We start from the raw sequence: 15,758 nt of genomic DNA on the forward strand, positions 1-15,758 counted from the left end.
CCTACACAAATTTTCTATTTGTTAATGTTTTTCACAATAATTTACTTATCTAAAAAGCAAATGTCATGCCTTAGCAAAAGCAAGAGAGTTTTTAGATGCTTAACTCATTAAGCCTTTTGCTGGTAGAATGAGCTCTAGGGGTAATTTCGGAAAGTGTTCTGAAATGTAACAACTTAAGGAAATATTAATTATAAATATTAAGACATGCTTATTATTAAAAAATCAAACTATGCAAAAAGCTTAAAGATCCAACTATATGTTCCACAAGAAACTCACTTTAGACTTAGGAAACTCGCATAGGCCAAAAGTGAAGTGATGGAAAAAGATATTCCATGCAAGTGCCAACCAAAAGAAAGCAAGGGTGGCCATACTTAATCAGACAAAATATATTTTAAGTCAAAAATTTTCACAAGAGTCCAAGAAGGATATTATATAATGATAAAGGGCCAATTCACCAGGAAGATACATTAATTATAACTATGTATATACCCCAAATCAGAGCACCTGAGTCTTTAAAGCAAACATTGATAGAACTGATGGGAGGAAGAGACAGCAATATTATAATTGTAGGAGAGTGCATGAGCAGGGGAGAGGGGCAGAGGGAGAGAGAGAATCTCAAGCAGGCTCCATGCTCAGCATGGAGTCCTATGTGGGGCTTGGTCCCACAACCCTGGGATCATGACCTGAGCCAAAATCAAGAGTCAGATGCTCAACTGACTGGGCCACCCAGGCGCCCCCGTGCCTCACTTTCAATAACAGATAGAACAATAGCAACTTGAACCACTCCATAGACCAATAGACCTAACAGGCAAATACAAAACATTCCACCCAAGGGCAGCAGAATATATATTCTTCTCAAGTGCACATGGAACATTCTCTAAGATAGATCACATCTTAAGTCACAAAATAAATCTCAATGAATTTAAGAAGACTGATATTATAGCAGGTATCTTTTCTTTCTCTCTTTCTTTCTTTCTTTCTTTCTTTCTTTCTTTCTTTATTTCTTTTTTCTTTTTATAAAGTTTATTTATTTTTGAGAGACAGAGAGCACAAGCAGGGGAGAGGCAGAGAGAGAGAGACACAGAATCTGAAGCAGGCTCCAGGCTCTGCGCTCTGAGCACAGAGCCTGATGCAGGGCTCAAACCCATGAACTGCGAGATCATGACCTGAGCCAAAGTCAGATGCTTAACCAACTGAGCTGCCCAGGTGCCCCACCAGGTATAAAATTCCCCACAATGGAATAAAACTATAAATCTATAGCATAAGGACACTGGAAAATTCACAAGTATGTGGAAATTAAATAACACACTTTTGAACAACCAAAATCCTCAACAAAATACTAGTAGACTGAATTCAACAGTACATGAAAGGCTCATACACCATGACTAAGTGGGATTTATCCCTGGGATGTAATGATGGTTCCACATACAAAAATCAACTGGTGTGATATACCATATTAACAGAATTAAGGATGAAAACCCACATGATCAGCTCAATAGATACAGAAACAGTGCAGAGCCTGCTAGAACTCACAAATGGTGAGATCATGACCTGAGCTGAAACCAACTAAGTGCCCCAATACACAGTTTTTTAAAAATGGGATTTTTAAAACCTGTTCCTCTCTCTTCTCTTCTCCTCCCTCAACGTTCTTTCTCCCTGACTCTTCCATTAAAATTATAGAGAAAATTAGTTACCCAGTAGCTCAGAAATGCACATCAGCAGCAAAGCAGCAGCAACAAAATGATACCTCTTTCAGGAAGGAAGCAGCTTTGGGGGCAGGAATATCACTTGGTTCGTTAGTTTACTCAACAGAGATTTCCAGGCACCTTCACTACGGGTTCAGCCTTCTGGAGAGTGAGTCAGTGTCCCCCTGTGTTGGACACAGTGCAAAACTGCATTTTCTGTTGCAGGCATTTTCAGCTTATTACTATGTGATGGAGTTTTTAAACTTTACATCAGAGGAAACCCCTACTCAGGAAAAGGTGATCGACAGTATGGAAAAGTTCTGCTCTCAGCCTTGGAACGAGGTAAGTGACTAGAAAGAGCAGCTTTCAGTATTGCCCCATGCTCTTGACGTCACAGAGGATGTAAGTCTGTTCTTTAAGTCCTGCTAACCTGACCAAGATCCAGCAAACATGTTAGAAAGTCCCAGAGGGTGCTCTTAGGTAGGAGTGAGTGCATCAGCCATTTCTTAATAACTGGACACACAATGGCTTAAACAAACATGGTCTTACTTTTCTCACCTAATACCAAGTCTGGCAGTTGGCAGCTGCCGGTATGGGGTCAGCAGTTGACTCTACCTAAGCCATTACTTCTTCAATTCTGGTTTTGTTTTGGTTTGGTTTGGTTTTAGTTTATTTATTTATTTTGAGAGAGAGAGCACGAGCAGGAGAGGGGCAGAGAGAAGGAGAGAGAGAGAACCCCAAGCAGGCTCCACACTGCCAGGACAGAGCCCGAAGTGGGGCTCAAACCCACGAACCATGAGATCATGACCTGAGACAAGATCAACAGTAGGATGCTGAACCGATGAGCCACCCAGGTGCCCCTTCAATTCTCTTGTTATGCCTATCTTCTCATGGACACAAGTTGTGGCTTCAGAGATCACAGTTACGTTCAAGGTCAGAAGGGTAGAGCCAGATACATCTGTTCCATTTTTCAAGAAACTATAAGCTATCCTAGAAGCTTCTGAGCAGTCTTTCTCTTACTTGTTAGCCAGGACTGGCTGGGAAAGCAGGGTGCAGGATATTAGGATGGGCTTAGAGCCTTAGATCCAGTGTGAGGTACTCCCTGGACTGGGCATGTTGTCACACATTCCCCTTCCCAGCCCCCAATCAGAGTTGTATGAGCAAGGAAGACAGGGAATTCACAGAATCTGCTATAAATGCCGTTGTGTTAAGACCCTTTCTCCACTGCCCAGGTCCAAGGTATCTCCTACTTATTCATAAATTTGAAGCACAAATTTGTCTTCAAGCACTGAGTCTGAAGCACTGAGTCATTCAAAATCTAGTACTTCTTTTTTTTTTAATGTTTGTTTATTTTTGAGACAGAGAGAGACAGAGCATGAACCAGGGAGGGTCAGAGAGAGAGAGGGAGACACAGAATCTGAAGCAGGCTCCAGGCTCTGAGCTGTCAGCACTGAGCCCGTTGCGGGGCTCGAACTCACAGACCGTGAGATCATGACCTGAGCTGAAGTCGGACGCTTAACTGACTGAGCCACCCAGGCACCCCCAAAATCTAATACTTCTTGGTGAAAGTTTCCAGGGAGGAGAGAGGTATGGGGTCTACTCTAATCAAAAAAGATCATCTAGGGGTAGGTCAAAACAACAGCTGTTTTAAGTTGACAGGGTTGCAAATGTGAATGGTGCTTTCATTCTGAAGAGGTGTAATTAATTAAAAATGGGTGCTCTTCTCCTTGGCACTGACCAGAAAAGGAAGGAAGATTGTGCAAGAGGCTCGGACTTCTCCCTCATATTCTGTCTGAGTTAGAACAGGAAGGAAGGGTATTCAGAGCTTTCTGAAAGAGCCCCTCAAAATACCTCAGCACTTTACAGCTAACAAAACACTCAGGGGAGCACGTATTACTATCTCATAGAACCCAGTGGAGGAAAAGCTTGCATAACAGACCCTAAACTGTGAGCCCCTGCATCCGCTAAAGGAGTGCAGCCCCCTCCTAAGGCCCTCTGGAGAGGCCAGTGCTCAGGCCTGGCTGGGCTGGGCCTTTCTCCTCAATTGCTCAGCTCCGATGGTAAAAAGAGGGCCATGGAGAGGTGTCTGTTGTACATGTGTGATATTTCCTTCACTTCACTTCCAGCTGAAGACATATTTTGGTGATGTGAAGGAGAAGTACCTGAGTGAATATTGCTTTTCTGGAGCCTATATCCTCTCTCTCCTTCTGAATGGCTATCATTTCACAGCTGATTCCTGGAAGAATATTCATTTCATGGGCAAGGTAATTTGGGTACTTGCTGGGTTGTGGGCTGATTGGGTGACTGAGGCAGCTTTGGGCTTGAAAGAGGTAGGAGTCAGCCTGTTAAGTTTGGCCTGGTGTCCTGTTCTACCATTCACCTGTAACCCAAGCTGACATTTTGTGTCAGGCCCTCCTATGTTGACCGGCCAGTTGAGAATAACCTATCTAAGGAGCACTACCTGTACAGAATCCTTTCTGCTCATATAACAGTGACTAATTCCTTATAAAACAAACAGTGAGATATTAAAGTAATGTAACAATTTCAGTAGCCTCATTGATTCTGTTTGCTGACCTCAACATCCATCCCAAAGGCCATCATCCCAAATGATTATCATGGCTTCTCATCAGGGCTCATCAAGATTGAGTAAATTGAAAGCTTAGTGTAAAGGAGATGAGTAACTGTGAATGGGGGTCTTTGCTTAGAAGTCAGGTTAGCTTTACCAGAGCGCCACCTGCAGGTATCCAGGCATAGAGAAACATTTACACTGATGGGCAACTCTCTACCTTTTCGACCCATACCTACTAATGGCAAAACACAATACTCCCTTTATTAAATATGGTGACTTCAAGCAAAGCAAAGCATTGAAGCACAGGGCTGTAGCAGCCTTAAGAATACTGTTTTCACTATTCTCTTGTCAATGTTGACCTTGCTAATTCAAATGCAAATCTTTTCCTTGTTTTAATATCCTGGTCTGTCTTTCATTTTGTCACAATTTATTTTGTCTCTCTGAAGGATGTGTTTATGTCAAATTTATGAGTGATTTCTATTCTTTGAACTTCGGTGAATGAGCTAATATGTCTAAACCCCAGGTGGTAACTTCTCTAACTCTGAGCCTTCCTTGACCCTGCCCCCGCCCCTCCACCCCCATAAAGGGAAGTCAGATAAGGTTCCTGTTCCCCACCAAGAGAAGTGGACAATTCTCAGCACTGGTAAAGGTTTGGGGAGAGGAGCATTTCCACATGGAAATTGGTTGGAATGTGAATTGGCACAACCTTTCGGGAGACTGTTTTGGCAATATGTGCTAAGAGCCTTAAAATACACACATCATTTTATCCAATTACTCCATTTCTAGGATTTATAAATAATTGGATAAAGTGAGTAAAAGTAAACATATAAGGCGGTTCATGCCAGTGATGATGCCTTGAGACATGAGCTATACAGTTTAATTACATGTTCTGTACGAAAAAAACATGCACAGAGAAGACTTGGGAGGCCGCAGCACAAAAAGGTAATAGCAGCAACTTCTGAGTGATCAAGTATAGGAAGTTTTAATTTTCCTTTTTAGGATTTTCTGTACAACCTCATTTTCCCACCATGACCATGCACAACTCATGTAATAAAAACATTTTCAAAATTATTTATTATTCATAGACTATCTGTATTCCAGTATGTTTTGAGGTGACTGGAAAATATCCAAGATGGCAGGCCCAGGGCGTGTTTTTATCTTTAATAAGAATCCTTTCTCATGCATATGTACAGTCTTCCAACTTCCACAAAGTAACACAGACTTGCTGGGATTATTCCCCAGTCTTTCCTCTTTGAATCATAAAGATGTCCTGGTTACATATGGATGAAGTTCCTGGGCCTGACATAGATGGTAAAGACCAGAAACAGTCTTTATTCTCTTATCTTTTGACCAGAGAACTTTGTAAGTTCTTCTTGGCAGAAGCAGGAGAATTGAGCAGTTATTCACCAAATTCCCTTCTGAATTTCAGGAATATAACAGTGAGGCTCCCCAACTCACCTTAATCACATGTTCTGGCTCCATTTTCCCCACAACCATATTCCCAGCTTAGAATGTAAACACGACCCATTAAGAGAACTGGACACGGCCCTCTCCACCTGCTCCATCAGTGTTATGGATGGGATTGTGTGAAAGCTCATCTAACCCTCTGGCCAGAAACAACAGCCTTTCCCCCACTTTGCAGATCCACAGCAGCAGTGTCGGATGGACTCTGGGCTACATGCTGAACCTGACCAACATGATCCCCGCTGAGGAGCCGCTGTCCACACCTCTCTCCCACTCCACATATGTCTTCCTCATGGTCCTCTTCTCCCTGATCCTGGTTGCAGTGGCCATCATAGGCTTGTTTATCTTTCACAAGCCTTCATATTTCTGGAAAGACATGGTATAGCAGGAGCAGCTGAAATCTGCTGGCTGGAGTGAGAAAAAAACTTGCCCAGGGAGCATTTTCCTCCACAGTGGTGTTCAAAGTCATCCCTCCTTGCTCACCAAGGCCAGTCTTGACCAGCACGGAGCTTCCCTGGCTTTTGCTGCTGCCTTTCCATGGGAGGTATTCACCACCACCTGCCTCAAGGACTACCCTGCAGACGTCGTCTCTTTTGTGAGTCCTTCCCATCTCCCCTTTTCTCTTTTGTACTCTGTGCTTGTGTAGGTCTGGAAGACCTGCTGCCTTTCATGATCTTAGCTCTATAAAAGAACAATCCTGACTTTGTCCTGAAGAACTGAGGGTCCTGCGTCCTGCGCTGGGAAGCTGCGCTGGCTAAAAGAAGAATCTCAGGAACCGGTTCAGCTGTACTCACAAAGACCCTTTCTTTCTCCTGTTGCCCATTTATTAAGAACACCATACAATGCCTCTGGAGAGGGCAAACACACATCTCATTCCCAGCCTGCTGTTTGCACAGGAGAATTTTCTAGACGAGACAAATATGTGCTAGAGCCAAAGAGTCTCACAAGGGAATTTATGTGCTTGTGTAATTAATACAATACTTGAGCCAATCCAAAACAGGGATGTGGATGAGTTACATGTTCCTCGGTGATGCCAAAATGCTACAGAACAGGACCCCCAGACTAGAGATTTTTTTTAAAAGCTGACGTGACATTAATAAGCATTCAGATATAAGGGCATACTACATGGTAGGTAAACATGTCAGGAAGAAAAATACAATTACTATGAAGAATTTGGAAAATGCAGCCTTCAGTATATCTATTGGGCTTTTATTTTTATTGTAATAAAAATACATATAACATGGAGTTCACCATTTTAATGTGTACAATTCAATTGCATTTAGCATATTCACAGTGTTGTGCAACCATCACCACTATCTAATTCCAGAATATTCTGCCCACCCAGAAATTAGCTGGAGACAAGACCACCCCTGGGTGGGTTCAAACCATCAACCTTCTACTTAATAGCCAAATATGCTAATCAATTGCACCACAAGATGCCCACTGAGTTTTAAAGCCACTCCAGGCCTTACTGTCACAGGGTTTAATTTAGTGAGAGCTACAGCATGCCTTTTCACTGCCATGGCATTTACTCATCAAAGTGTGCCAGGAACCAGGTCTGAAAGTGTTGTTGCCACTCCTGTCACACAAGAATGGGATCTCTTTACTTATTCCATGGACTATTTTGTGGGAGAAGCAGCAGCTATGGACCTTGTCACATAAACGTGAAGAGACCCTGTACCTTCTTCCTTTAATGACTGCTATAAGAGTTACCTGTTGAGTAGCGTGGAGTGGTGACGTGTTACTCTGACGTTGTCCCAAGCTCCCATCTCTGGATCTGGGGATGACTGTTGAGCTGATGCAGGGAGGGGGTGGGGCGGGGGAGGAAAAGCTTTCCCACAAACTGGAAGACAAATGCCCTTATATGTCTTGGATAACTAAGTCATTTTTTTTACAACATCCAGGTGAATACAAGCTTAATAAAACTGAGAACAGGAACTTTCTCTTTTCTGCTACTCACAATTGAACTTGTTGTACTTTGATTAGGAATAAGAAGCCAAGTTTGGGCACGTTTAAACTCTTTTTATTAGTAGAAGTGGCTCTGTTGTCACAGCTAGTATTTACGGAGCATTTGTTGTGTCCCCATGTTCTGTGCTTCCATGCATTACGTCCATTCTCTCATTCAATCCCTACAACAATCTGAAGAGAGCCACTACCACTCCCATTTCACAGAAGCAGACTGAGGCTCAGAGAGGGTAAGTCACTTGCCCAAGTGGCTGACCTAAGGCCTGCAATGCACTTAGCCATTATTTTCTCTCCCAAATATACTAGACTGTCTCTTTATAACTTCTAAGCACACACTTAACTCTGTATGAATACAGGGATCACAGGCATGGTAGAAAGAGAAGCAGACATATAATCTCTTCCCTGATGGACCTGTGATTTAATATTGCTTTAAGTCCACAAAGTCTGTCATGGCAACACCGATACTCTGTTCACGTACTTTGCATGGTGATATATGTGGCATACGATGCTAATCAAGGATTCCCCATATTCCTGGCTTCTTAATGATAGTGCTTGCTCACTGCACAGCAGTTCTGCATCAAATGAATAATAGTTGATGATACCGATGAAAATAAAAAGTCACATAACTAGAGCCAACAGCAGCTCCTTTCTTCCTTATGTCTACATACACAAAGCCCTGTCACGCACATTCTCTATTCTGAGTTGGATAAGTACTATTTCTATTTTATAAATGAGGGTCACACAGACGAGTAGATGGTAGAGTGGATATTCAAATTCATGTATTCTGCCCCAAGTTTATTGCTCTGTCTTTTCTATAAACACCGTCCCTTGGCAAATTGGAATTATAATCCACAATTTTCCTTCAATAAACATGGAAATCTTTTCTTATTCCATTTCTGTCTTGCGGCCTGGGTCCAAAACAAGTGCATTAAGGTATTCGGGAGCCAAATTCCACTTGTTTTAAGTCTCAAGTCATGGAGATGATCAGCAGGCACAACCTAATCTCATTTCTGTTGGAGGGAAAGATGGTTTTGTGGCAGATTCAGGAATCTGCTTTGGGCCATTCTGTATGAGAAAGGCTAAATAAAATGGGTCACTGTCAACTGATTTTAATACTGAATTGGCCACTGGTTATAAATGATTACCATTCCTTCCTGGCCCTTCACCTAAACTTAGTTCCGCCATTCCTTTAGAAGGTGGGAAACTTTTTTCTGTGGACCACATCAGAAATGGTTACTTCTGTAGACAAAAGAATGAAGTGTGTGTGTGTGTGTGTGTGAGAGAGAGAGAGGGGCGGGGGGGAGAGAGAGAGAGAGAAAGTTTTCTCCTTATCCAATTCTTTAATAAGAAATATAAAATGCAATATAAATGAAAGTGTTTAAAAGTATACTTCATCTTAATGTTTTATCAGTCAAAATCTCTGCAAGTAAGAAGTGGTGCAAAGTAGGGAACAAAGAAGAGTTTAAGAAATTGACTGTATCCAAGGTATTATCATTTCAACATGTAGTTAATATAAAAATCACTAACATTTGTTTTTTCACATTAAGTTTTGAAGCCCGCTGTTGTGCACTGCAGTTACAGCACATCTGAATGAGGACCAGCTATGTTTCAAGTGATCAACAGCCACGTATGACTAGTCACTACTCCACTGGACAGCACATGTCTAAAAATACGTCAAGGCTTAAAAAGACACAGGCAAGAATCCTTTGTCTTTCTACTGAGGGGGGATTAAAAGAAACAGCTATAGACACTGTAGCATCTTGCTATTATTTATTATATATGAAGTTAAAACATTATTCTTAAACATCATTCTTCTTTAAGATCTCAGCTCAGAATTTCACTTTATTCCTCAGGTCTTGCTGCCTTTTTTTGTGAAGGCAGAGATGCCTGTTGTTCAGGCCAAGATGCCTGATGAAAGACCTTTGGGAAGTTTAATCTGGATTCAAAGATGACACAAGATAATTTTGATGATTATATCCTATAATCAAATTGTAAATCTGAATATTAAAGGTTAGTTTCTTAATAGCTCACAAAGGTTACCACATTATTATATTAAAATTACTGTTAAAATATATTCTTATTTATCGTCAGCTTTAAAGATGAGCTGAATTTCACCCAGATTGGTCTGGTCTCTCTCTGATTCAGGTTCTAATAATCATTATCTTGTTAGAACAGGACAGTTGCTTATAGTTAGTTGTGCTCACTAACCATGATTCTTTTCAGTTTGTGTGAGTTTTATCTTTTAAACTTGTAACAACCTTAAAGTTTGCATGGCTTACCACAGTAAGCCCATGTCCATGATTCTGCATGTCCATGGGTTGATTTTCATGTCCTTGGGTCTGCATGTCAGCTGGGCAGCTCTCCTCCAGGCAGTTGGTCTGGTTCAGGCCTGCTCCAACGTATCTTGCATTCTCCTGCGAGAAATGAATGGCAGGGACACAAGAGAGTAAGAGGAAACATGGGAGGCCTCTTATATAGCCTTGGCCAGGACAGGCCCCTGTCCCTTCCATTCACATTCTATTGACCACAGTAGGTCATGTGACCAAGCCCAACATGACAAGTTGGAGAAACACTGGGAGGAATGGCTAGGTCATAAGGCAAAGGACACAGATGATGGATCCCAATACACAGAGGAGTGAAGCAGGGGGCACAATGATTGAACCCACCACAGTGTCTCCTTAAACTAAAACATGAAGTGTGTTTTCTATAAATTATAGTCTACTTATCTTGTCAAGGAATATTCTTCTTTAAAAATGTCATTACTTTCAAGTACTTGACAGTCAATCTGCCACTTCTTTCCACAGCCTCAATCAGGATGCTCTAGCAGCTTGCAAATTAGCCATATATTCCCAAATGGTAGATTTCCTAAAAGAACATGTGTCTATTTTCTTCATTTTATGTGTTTAGGACAATGTGTAGTTAACTACCCGAGTTTTTATTTGTACATGAACCTAATACAACTGAATATAATTGGTTTTTATCACAGGTATGATGGATTTTTTAGTAACGGGGAAAGGAGTACCTCCATGAACCTTCTCTTTAGAAAACTGGCATTTAAGACTATACATGTGACAGAAGCACTACTATACCTTTTGCGTTTCTCTATTTTATTTTTTTTAAGTTTATTTATTTATTTTGAGAGAAAGAGAGAGAGAGCATGGAAGGGGCAGAGAGAGGGAGAGAGAATCCCAAGCAGACTTCGCACCATCAGCATGGACCGCAATGAGGGGCTTGAGCCCATGAGCCGTGAGATCACGAACTGAGCAACTGAGCCACCCAGGCGCCCCTTGCATTTCTCTATTTAAAATTTTTTTTAATGTTTATTTATTTTTGAAGGAGAGACAGAGGATGAGCAGGGGAAGAGGAGAGAGAGAGAGGGAGACACAGAATCCAAAGCAGGCTCCAGGCTCTGAGCTGTCAGCACAGAGCCCGACATGGAGCTTGAACTCACGAACTCACAAACCACAAGATCACGACCTGAGCCAAAGTCAGACGCTTAACTGACTGAGCCACCCAGGTGCCCCTACATTTCTCAATTTTAAATTTAAGTTGATACAGTAGTGGCATCACCCTCATCAGCACCTGAGTTGACTTTTTATTTTAATATCCCTATTGAATGTGTGTTGAAGAGCAAACCTCACCAGAGAATATGGATCAGTCGATGACAAATGAGACACAGTCACCTAAGAAACAACATCATTCCTTATAATGAAGTTCTAAGAAGAAAGGGGAGGCAAGCCTTGAGAGCTAGGTAGGGAATGCTGTGACCTAAACCATACTGGTTCTCCTCCTAAACCTGCCCTGCCTGAACTGTATAACTTAAAGCCACTACTGCCTCAAGTAACCAGGATAAGAATCAACTTCATCAACAGCACCTGCACACTTTGCCATGGCAACATTTTTCATTCTGATTCCCCTTTCCAATCTTATTATCACCCCAGTAAAGACCTGATACCAGGAATGGTGGTCACGTCTCCAACCTATTAAAGCCAGAATAAGTTTTATAAAAAGCAGGTTTTGGATGCCTGGATGGCTCAGTTGGTGAAGTGTCTGACTCTTGATATCAGTTCAGGTCATGATCTCCTGGTTCGTGAGATGGAACCCCGTGCTAGGCTCAATGCTGACAACATGGAGCCTGCTTGGGATTCTCTCTCTCTCCCTCGGCCACTCCCCCCTTCAAAATAAATATATACATATATATTTAAAAAGGAGGTTTTATCACATTGCTTCCTAACAAAATTGCTGGTGGCTTTCCATTGCCTACAAAATAAGGTCAAACTCTCCAACAGACATTCAAGCTTTTTGATCCATGCCTATAAGCTGTCTCCAGGCTTACATCCCACTCCACCCCTCTGACATTACCTACACTCCAAATACGGTAGACTGCCTCTTCACCCAACACTGTTCAGGTTTTCGCTCAATTTGGAACAGCTTTACCCCACTCTACCTTCAAAGCTCAGTTCAGATGCCTTCAGTGAAGTCTTTTTCACATCTCCAAGTCAGAATAAACTTCTTCCCTGTGCTAGGGCAGCCCTTTCCCTGGGCCTGCATTAGAATACTTAGACCAGGGGCGCCTGGGTGGCTCAGTCGGTTGAGCGTCTGACCTCGGCTCAGGTCATGATCTCGTGGTCTGTGAGTTCAAGCCCCGCATTGGGCTCTGTGCTGACAGCTCAGAGCCTGGAGCCTGTCTCGGATTCTGTGTCTCCCTCGCTCTCCGCCCCTCCCCCATTCGTGCTCTGTCTCTCTGTCAAAAATAAATAAACATTAAAAAAAATTAAAAAAATAAAAGAACACTTAGACCATTCTATTTGTTCTATTCGGTGTCTGAGTTAAGCTCCTCAGGGGAAGATACGTGACTTCTTTCTTTCTGAAAAGTTGGCCTCAGAGCTATTTTAGCAGGAACTAAGGTAATAGTCCTAGTTAATCTCTATCTCCACTGCCAGAAAATCTGGTCCATACCACTATTTCTGCTTCGGTATCCATATTTTTTAATCTTTGACATGATCTATGTCTTCCGCCAGCTTTTAAGGACCAGCTCAACTCCTGATTCTTTGGTGGTGCCTCCTTGGATTACCTACATTGAACTTTTCCTTCTTGGACCATGCATTTAGTTTCTGTATAGCTCACCACACAGCACCTGATCGCACATATTACTTAAGTAGAATTTTAAGGATTAGAATGCACCCTAAAAGTCATGCTGATCAAAATGTAATGTGTATGTAACTCACCTAAGAATTACTACTAATTTTTTTAAAGTTTGTATTTATTTTGAGAGAGAGAGAGAGAGAGAGAGACAGAACGTGGGCATGAGCAGGGGAGGGGCAGAGAGAGAATCCCAAGCAGACTCTGCACTGTTATCACAGAGCCTGACAATGGAGCTCCAACTTACGAACCACAAGATCACGACCTGAGCTGAAATCAAGAGTTGGCCGCTTAACAGCCTCAAGCCACCCAGATACCCCAAAATAGATATTAATTTTAGTTAATCAAAAAATTATTGCATAGGTCTGCGGTGAGGCTGAGGTTCTCCATTTCCAACAAGCTGCCTGGTAATGCCACTACTTTAGCATTCCATGGAGTTCCTTCTGCTGACTCTCAGATAAGTGGTCATCTTCAGCCTGAATGCCATTTGGCAGCCTGTCCCAGTGGGCCAGCTCAAGTGCAATTTACAAAGCTTACTCTTTCTCTTACACAACATTCCTCAAGGGTTTCTTTTTGGGTCAGTTTTCCATGCCTCTGGAGATTTCTGTCTGCCTTGCTATCTGCCTTTGGGGAACAAATGCCTTGCACTCACTGAAAGCCTGGTGTGCCTCAGAGATATTTCTCCCAGCTCTTCTGCCCTGTATCAACATTCATAGATCAAAATCCTTTTTCTCATGTCTGCATAATATTATCTATAGTGTTTTAGAATTTTAATATCCAGACCCCAATTAATGTACCTTTAGTCATTTTTAGTCTTGCTATTACAGAATCAAGAATGTTCGTGAGATAGTGAAGAGATGGTTTGTTGTAGGAAACAGAGAAGAGTATGATGAGAATGGGGCCAGATTAAATTGGGCCTTGAAGAATATGGAAAGGAGTTTAGATGAAACACACTAAAAACAATGCAGAGGGCAGAGAGAACTGAAGTTTTTTTTAGGAAGGACCTGGAATGGGTATGAAAATTACATTTAGGCACAACCGGTCAAAAAAGAATAAAAGAGACGAGCTGCTGCATAATCAGGTAAAAGACCTGGAGAATATGAGACACGTTATAGAAGAAAAAAATCTATAGGTTTTAGCCCTTGACCTGATATAGGATACCAGAAAGACAGAGATGACTCAAGGGATTTGAAGTTGACTGACAGGCTTAACAGTGGTGCTTTCAGGAGAAACAGGAAAGTTAAAGAGTTTGCTAATTTGTATTTTTGGGAAGGAGTGGTGTAGAAGTAAAGAAATGATTATGTTTGGTTACATGTATGTTGAAGTATGACATGGCAGCAAGATATCCAAGACAAAATGTCACCTAATCAGGGAAAAAATGACAGATGACATCTTTGATGGCACCAATCCAATTGAACAAGGTTCGAGAGTTATTTTCCTCTACAACAAGGTTTTAGGGGAGCCTGGGTCACTCTGTTGATTAAGTGACTGTTGGAGGGGCCAACAGGAGGGGAAATGGGTACAAGGTTTCTTTCTGAGGGAAAGAAAATGATCTGGAATTGGTGGCAATGATTACACAACTCTATGAATATATTAAAAACCACTTGCCTATATACTTTAAAAGGGTGAATTTTATGGTATGTGAATTATATCTCAATGTTAAAAAAGTAACTTAAAGACCAATGAAAGAAAAGGCTGAGTTAAATTGGGGGTCAGCATAAAAGACTCTGAACTATGTGCTCATATGTTCCCAATGTCAGAGCAAGTAGGAGAAAGCAAAGCTGCCATGCATCTGAGGTCATATAAAAACATGGCATGGGTTTCAAGTATTTTGAATTTTTTTTTTTTTTTTTAGGAAGTACTACACACAGGATATGACAAATTAGTAAAGGAGTGCTGATTTCGGGGGGAAGTACTAAAAAGTTATCCATCTTTATTTCTGGATTATTTTGGATTTGATTAAAAACAATTTTTTTTATTAGTTTTCTTTATTTTTGAGAGGCAGAGAGAGACAGAATGTGAGTGGGGGAGGGGCAGAGAGAGGGAGACACAGAATCCGAAGCAGGCTCTAGGATCCCAGCTGTCAGCACAGAGCCCGATGCAGGGCCCGAACTCACAAACCGTGAGATCATGACCTGAGCTGAAGTCGGACGCTCAAACGACTGAGCCACCCAGGCACCCCTGGATTTGTTTTTTAAATAGGTCAAAACCTAAAAACCAAAAATAACATTAGGATTAAAGATATTTTTGCTCAAAAAATTTAATCTTGTCAAATTTTTTTTCAATAAAATAAATTGAACCATTGAAAAATTAACTTGGCAAGAAAAATAAATGAAGTGTGCCATACACTACAACATAGGTCAATCTTAAAAACATTATGCTAAAGAAGCCAATCACCAAGGGCAGATACACCATTCCATCTACATGAAATGTCCCGAGCAGTCACATCTATGGAGACAGAAAGGGGATTAGTGGTTGCCTGGGAGGTGGGGGTGGAAGCTAGGGGGAAAGAGGAGTGACTGCTACTGTGCTTGGGTTTGGGGGGAGGGAGGGGTGATGAAAATGTTCCAAAATTGTGGTAGCAGCTGCACAACATCATGAAGATACTAAAAACTACAGTTTACATTAACCAGGTGAATATGAATAGGTGAATTACACACCAATAAAGCTATTATTTAAAAATTAATTCAAAATACTCCCTTCCACTAGAATGAGCAATTAATAATTACATGTGTGAAAACGTCTACTGTTACTTCCATAATGTCAAACATTTGCTGGAAACTTACAATTCACATATTTTTATGAAGAAAAACATAACATTAAGTAAACATGGATCACATCAGTCCCAATTCTTCTCCTTACATGATAAATAAGAAAATAATTTACATATTCCCTTTAAAAGTACTTTAAACACAATAAATTGTGTCCCAGGT

General features: G+C 41.5%; 1 protein-coding gene across 10 annotated transcripts in view; it reads left to right on the forward strand.

Annotated features, from left to right (window-relative positions):
• ENTPD1 (ectonucleoside triphosphate diphosphohydrolase 1) overlaps nt 1-8,576 on the forward strand; it is a 128,784-nt gene extending 120,208 nt beyond the window's left edge. For 7 of the 10 annotated variants that reach the window (XM_053207302.1, XM_053207300.1, XM_053207299.1 and 4 more), the window contains 3 exons: nt 1,911-2,027; nt 3,812-3,949; nt 5,897-7,680. In XM_053207302.1, the coding sequence (XP_053063277.1) occupies nt 1,911-2,027; nt 3,812-3,949; nt 5,897-6,103 (462 nt within the window). In that variant the 3' untranslated portion in view covers nt 6,104-7,680. Of the gene's footprint in view, nt 1-1,910; nt 2,028-3,811; nt 3,950-5,040; nt 5,197-5,896 lie in introns of those variants that run through there. The other 3 variants (XR_008292155.1, XM_015083004.3, XR_008292156.1) reach the window with 3 other exon arrangements.
• Nucleotides 8,577-15,758: the final 7,182 nt, after the last annotated feature.

Source organism: Acinonyx jubatus, chromosome D2, assembly GCF_027475565.1.
Source record: "Acinonyx jubatus isolate Ajub_Pintada_27869175 chromosome D2, VMU_Ajub_asm_v1.0, whole genome shotgun sequence".
Lineage (NCBI taxonomy): Eukaryota > Metazoa > Chordata > Mammalia > Carnivora > Felidae > Acinonyx > Acinonyx jubatus.